At 37.4% G+C, this 6,391-nt stretch overlaps 1 protein-coding gene across 2 annotated transcripts; it reads left to right on the top strand.

The window, feature by feature from the left end:
- The first annotated feature begins 1,997 nt into the window (after nt 1-1,997).
- paox (polyamine oxidase) lies at nt 1,998-5,774 on the top strand. 2 transcript variants are annotated; one of them, XM_086092189.1, is made up of 10 exons: nt 1,998-2,249; nt 2,564-2,740; nt 2,824-2,954; nt 3,025-3,206; nt 3,813-3,994; nt 4,072-4,241; nt 4,467-4,552; nt 4,814-4,926; nt 5,015-5,169; nt 5,251-5,774. In XM_086092189.1, the coding sequence occupies exons 1-10, from the start codon at nt 2,096-2,098 to the stop codon at nt 5,404-5,406; spliced, it is 1,506 nt and encodes a 501-aa protein (XP_085948315.1). In that variant the 5' UTR covers nt 1,998-2,095; the 3' UTR covers nt 5,407-5,774. The 2 variants fall into 2 exon arrangements, with proteins under 2 accessions (XP_085948315.1, XP_085948316.1); XM_086092190.1 differs by lacking the exon at nt 1,998-2,249 and adding an exon at nt 2,264-2,361.
- Nucleotides 5,775-6,391: the final 617 nt, after the last annotated feature.

Genomic DNA, 6,391 nt, shown 5'->3' with positions numbered 1-6,391 from the left:
AATCAAATCTCATTATTTCTGACCTTAAATGGGTCATATGGTTTACAATGAACTTTTAAACTCTTTGTATAAAAACAGCTGGGTCATTGGAGTGCCTGCCCACCTATCTACTGCGAAATTAAACCCAACCAGAGTGTTGATTTACAAAATGACCGAGTAGCTCCACAAGGCTGGGGGAAGATCCAGAGCCACTTTCTAGTGATGCCCTTAGACCATGTGCCACATCCAATGTGGATGTGTGTTTTTTTAGTGCTGTCAAAGTTAAAGCGTTAAATGATTATAAATTATCGCATTAATCATAAATTAATATTAATTTTGACCATAGATGATCCTTTAACGTGACAGAGGATGGCTACGTTTAAGGTAGCACAGGTTGTGTTTTAACAATAAACATAATTACATGCATTAAAGTAAAGCATTTATTAAATGTTTGCATATCACATTCTGAATATTTGTTCATGTCAAAATATTGAGGTCATTTTTTTCCATTTTAAATTATGCAAGTAATTAACTAATTAGAAAAAGAGGAGGATGAGCGTGTGCAGTGGATAAAAAAAAATAATGAAGACGTCCTCATAACATTAAATGTCAAAAGAATGAACACGTAACCAGTGCTCTTCAAATTTGGCGGGAAAAAAATGTTGATAAAAAGCCTTTTTTTATTAAGCGATTAATCATGATTAATCAAAATTCTAAGATGTGATGAGACAAAGCTGGCTTGTTTGCAATTGATAGATCCGTCCCTTAAAACAGACTGAAATTAGTAAGACAAGAAATCGGGTAAGTATGCATCTTGGGGGCATTTTGATGAAAAACATATGGGAACTCTTTTATTGGGGGAAGGGGGGGGGGGGGGGGGTATGTTAAGCCACCATTAATATCAGTACTAATTTCAGTAGAGTAGCCTATTGGGTGAATATTCTAAATGGGTTACCCCACTTAAAAAAATAAAGTTATTTACCCATTAGCTCCTGCTATACTCCCTTTAACATATTTACATGATACATCTCTCTCACACACTCCAGGAGTAAAACAATACAAAGAAGGCCTACTTCATACACTTTCTAAAAATAATCTTCCAAAAAAAAAGAAGATATTTTAAAAATACTAATACCAAAGTTTTAGCAACACACACAACCAAACTAGTTTCTGTCACATTTAAACTTTGCAGGATAGGTCGGACCTATAACTATACTACCACCTGCTGGCCAATCATTTGCTTCTGCTTTCCGTCTAAATATGCACACTTTGTAGTTTGTACTTTGTACAGTATTTTCGTCTAATGTAAACAAGCCTTATGTAGTGGTCCGTAGTAGAATATATACAACGACTCTCTTACAATACAATGGATTTCATTTAAAAATATATATATATATTTATCGCAACATGATTTTTAATCTAGACCACATTTAGATTTGTAGATCACAAAAACATGTAATATCTGAGGGTCCTCCTCTGTTTACGACGGAATCGAATTTCTTGCCTTTTAAAATAATAAATTAAGTTAGCGTGACTTCCTGTGACCGAGGACGTCCTGCAATTATTTTTGTGCTTCAAATATTATGACATGATTCTCATTTTTTTTTAAAAATAGCAAGAGAGAGAGTGTTTTGTTTTTGTAAAAAAAAAATAATAATCCTCGCCCAATTATGGTTGATTTCTTGGTATATTTCAAATGTATTCTCTTGTAATTCTTTTTCTGCAAACTAAAACGAAATTAATAATCTTTGGTGGAAAAAGAAGAATAACTATCTAACGATAGATTAAAAATGTGTGTTTCTATTTATTTATTTTTTATGCCGATATGCAGATGTACCTGCAATCGAGTGGGGGAGTTTTGGAAAATCGAAATTACATGAAGCGAATAATAATAATAATAATAATAATAATAATAATAATAATAGTGTAATTTAGTCCCAAAAAAATAATGTGGACTTTTAATTTGTCTATTCGACAACAGCCCTGTCCTTTATTTTGAAACTCGCCACCTCACTTGCACTCGGAAGCAAACCAACAGTCAAGATGACGAAGTTTGTGTCTGTGGCAAACACTGCTTATATACCTCCGTGGTGTTTAACTGGACCAATCTGTCAGGATGTCGACGGGTGTTGACGCTAGAATAGTCATCATCGGATGCGGTATATCAGGAATAGTAGCGGCACACAGACTAGTTAAAGCAGGATTTAATCATGTGCGGATACTCGAAGCGACCGGAAGAAGCGGGGGGAGGATTAAAACGGGCAAATTTGGTGAGTAAAAGTGCCATAGTTATCTATGAGTATCTCTTGACTCCAGTTCTTTATTTTTGTGTATTTCCTTTACATTATTACTCCGCTGTCTACCAGTCACGGTGATAACATGGTGCACTTTGCCTCCCATTTGTCACACAATGAAAACTGGACATTTTCATGATTATTATTTTTTTAAACGCCGCGACGTAATGTTAAAAAGTGGACATGTCTTAGCCTGGCCTAACCTGAGTTGAGCATATTTTTGGAATGTGTGAGGAAGCAGGAGTTCACAATAGCCCACCTTCTATTATTCTTGTTTCTTTTGTGTATAGGTGATAACATAGTAGAAATTGGAGCCAACTGGATCCATGGACCGTCCGAGGAGAACCCGGTGTTTTGTTTGGCTCGGCAGTACGGCCTGTTAAGTCCAGACGCCCTCACCCCGGAGAACCAGGAAATGGATATTGGAGGACATCCTCCCTGGATCCCCAATGTCTTCACCAGCTCAGGTCACTCTTGAGACATCAATTCCCTTTTTCAACCAAAGAAGGCGTGATGAACCCGCGCTGTTTTTTTTCTTGATAATTAAAAGGTCGCAAGGTGAACCTTGAGGATGTGTACCCCGCTGTGGAGATGTTCAAAGACCTTCTGGATGAAAGTACAGAATTTGAGGAGAAGGGAGGAGAACCCTGGCCAAGCGTGGGTCAGTTCATACGTGCAGAGGTATGACCATCATGTCCATGTTCAAGCAGAACTTGCCAGTAACATTTTGTCTTGTTTGGCGGTACTGTAGGTGCTACAACGATCAGCAGAGAAATGGAAAGCAGACAATGCAGGATTTTTGAAGCGGTGCATGATCACCACCATGTTGAAGGTGGAATGTTGCGTTAGTGGTACTCACAGCTTGGATGACCTGGGCTTGGGTGCTAATGGCCTCTATAAAACAACACTGGGTCTTGACTGCACTTTCCCAGGGTTTGTAGTCCAACATAGTATACATGAGACATGCATGTTCAAGACCTCTCAGCGCCTGTTTATGGCATTTACAGTTAGCGCTGTGCAATTAATAGAAGTGTAATTACAATTTTAATTACTACACTCTGCAATTACAAATTAGCATAATCATAAAAAAACATTATTAATACTAATTTTGAGTTGTTAAAATTTATATATTTGCACCTTTTTCATTTTAAAATGACTAATTTAATAACTCGTTTGGTCCAAAAGGAACTTGCTTAATTGTAGTGTTGCAAATAAATTAAATTGCCTTAATATATATATTTTTTTACATGATTAAACATTTTCTTGTTTTGTACCCAAAAACAAATGATTGCCCTAATCGTGATTTCAATTATTACCTAATTAATCGTGATTGATATTTTCTTCATAATCGAGCAGCTCTATGTACAGTATACATAACACTTCTTTAGGCATACCCATACAGTCCTTACTATAATGATTAAATACAAGAGCTGTAAAAAAAAAATTTAAATGAAAAAATATAGGAAATTAAAGTAGCAATGTTAAATAAATTCACACGCAACATTGTCGCAATATTGCGTATTCTGTGTCTGACTTCAGAGGTTATGAAGGTCTAGTGAGGAACCTGATGTCAGAGATACCTGCTGGTGTGGTGAGCTACAACCAGCCCGTTCGCTGCATTCACTGGAACAACTCAGACAATAGGGACGCACGTGTGAAAGTGGAGTGCGACGACGGGAAGATGGTGGCTGCTGATCACGTGATCGTCACAGTTCCTTTAGGTCAGCGCTTCATTCACTTGCTTCTCCTAAAGTGAAGTAAGTACTGTATTAAACTGTTCTTGTTTCCGTTGGGTCAGGCTACTTAAAGAAGCATCATATGTCTCTGTTCCGCCCTCATCTTCCTCTGCACAAAATGCACTCCATCCAGAGATTAGGCTTTGGCACCAACAATAAAATATTTGTGGAATTTGATTCGCCCTGGTGGGATGAGGACTGCGAGGTCATCTACTTGGTGTGGGAAGATGAAGTGAGTCAATGAATGAAGCTGGAGATTTACTACTTCTTCAGCCTGTTCTAGTACAGTTGAAATGTCTCTTGACAGTGTCAAATGGGAACGTTATTCTTTTTGTCAAGGCAGAATTGTGATAATGTACTGTGTGGCCCAATGCTTATCTTGCACCTTGTCTGCATCTTTGATGATTAATCTTTACAACTTAGAACTTAACCTGTTATTTGTCGTCACGTTGTTCAGGACGCCATGGTGGACCAGGTGCAGGATGTTCCGGGGTCCTGGATGAAGAAATTGTTCGGCTTCACTGTGTTGAAACCCACAGAAAGGTTCCTATGCTCATCTATTTGAGATAATGCTCAAAAGAGTATATGTTGCATTTTTAGGATTTGTTTGGTTCATTGAAGACTCAAAATTAGGCATGTTCGATAATTTTTTCCCCAGACAGATACCATGAAAGTATTCACTGATACCAGTAGCACTTATGAGATATAAAATTTCAACATAATGACAGATGATTGTGAAATTTTCCTTCTGATGGATGGCTGCAGTAAGTTAAAAAAATAAAAAAATACTCTTTAAACCCTCAGATTTGGCCATGTTTTGTGTGGCTGGATCGCTGGGCATGAGTCAAGTTATATGGAGACGTTGTCTGATCAGGAGGTCCTGCACGCCGTCACACAACTCGTCCGCAGGTTTACAGGTAAATGAGTAACAGTCTTTTATGGCTTTACTGCACAAGCCCGACTTTTATTTTAAAATGAATTCTACCTGTGTGTGCGCGTGTGTAGGTAATCCCATAATCACTCCACGGAGAGTCCTGAGGTCTCAGTGGTTTCACGACCCCTGGACATGCGGATCGTACAGTTACCCTGCAAGGGGCTGCTCATTGCAAGACTTGGAGAACTTGATGGAGCCTCTGCCGTCGAAGCGATCGCCGCCGCAAGTAATGACATTTTAAACATTGAGAAACATTTTTTTTGTATCAAACTCACAAATCCCAAACTATCTGGGCTGTCCTTTCCAGCCGCTGCAGGTGTTGTTTGCTGGAGAGGCGACTCATCCCTGCTACTTCTCCACCGTCCACGGAGCTCTTCTCACTGGCTGGAGGGAAGCCGATAGACTCCTTGCTCACTACTCTTCCTCCGCTCGTCCTGCACAGCCAACTAAGTCAAAGCTTTAAAAGGTGTAAATGTAACTTGTTCTTAATCTTGATTAAAGGTTTTATCTTTTGTTAAGAAGCACCATAAAATTAAAAGCAGATCATTATTTGTCTAACTTATGAGATATTGATATTGTTGATTTAAAGCACAACAAACATTACCTGTTAAAGGGATGGGAAATGTAAAAAAAAAAAAATACAAAAAAGTTGTATTTATACCTGCCCACTCCACTCATCAACTAAACATTGTTATGCATTACATACGAGTCTCACTATAAGCTCTTTGAATAGATATTTGAAGTCTTGTTTTTTTAATGTGCAATATGTCCCATGACATTTCTGACTACTGTAATAATTGTATTATAACCCAATAAAACTGCCATGTTCTATTTTGTTGTCAGAGTTTTAATGAGTATTAAACCTTTCTACTTATATTTCTGCTACTATTTCACAAAAAAATAAAAACTGCAGCAGCACTGTATACAAGTGGTTAGCATATTCGCTTCAACTGACTGCCTCAACAAGCTGCAGCATACCTACAGTACCAATAAAGGCAACAGCTTGATGGATTTTCTTTTGCATTAAGCTGTTTTAAGTGAGCTTCACTTCACAGCTCTAACAGTGAAATCCTGCTTAAAAAACAAATCTATAAGTATTAAAACATACACACAAGAAATGTTTCCCCTCCCATTTTCATTAACTGAAATCAAAGATCCAAGACTTTCTATTTACGAAAGGCCCATTTTTTTTACAGAAAATTGGGAGCAAAAACCGAAGTGTTATGTTTATATTTTTATTCAGCACGTTAATGGGCCTTTTTATTTTATTTATATTTTTTAACTTCAACTTTGTCATTATAATCATTTAATCTCTATCAGACTACAGCAAATATGTTTAAATAAAATACAGTAGTCGTAATTTATTTGTGGTACAGTAAACGCACACACGACTTGGTTTAAACCAGGAAGAAAAGAGGAACCAATGTTACGTTTATAGTTATGAGTCG

The sequence above is a fragment of the Leptonotus elevatus genome, chromosome 13 (genome assembly GCF_054856555.1).
Source record: "Leptonotus elevatus isolate MCC_2025b chromosome 13, RoL_Lele_1.0, whole genome shotgun sequence".
NCBI classification, from domain to species: Eukaryota; Metazoa; Chordata; class Actinopteri; order Syngnathiformes; family Syngnathidae; genus Leptonotus; species Leptonotus elevatus.
This window is presented reverse-complemented; position numbering and strand designations above follow the sequence as displayed.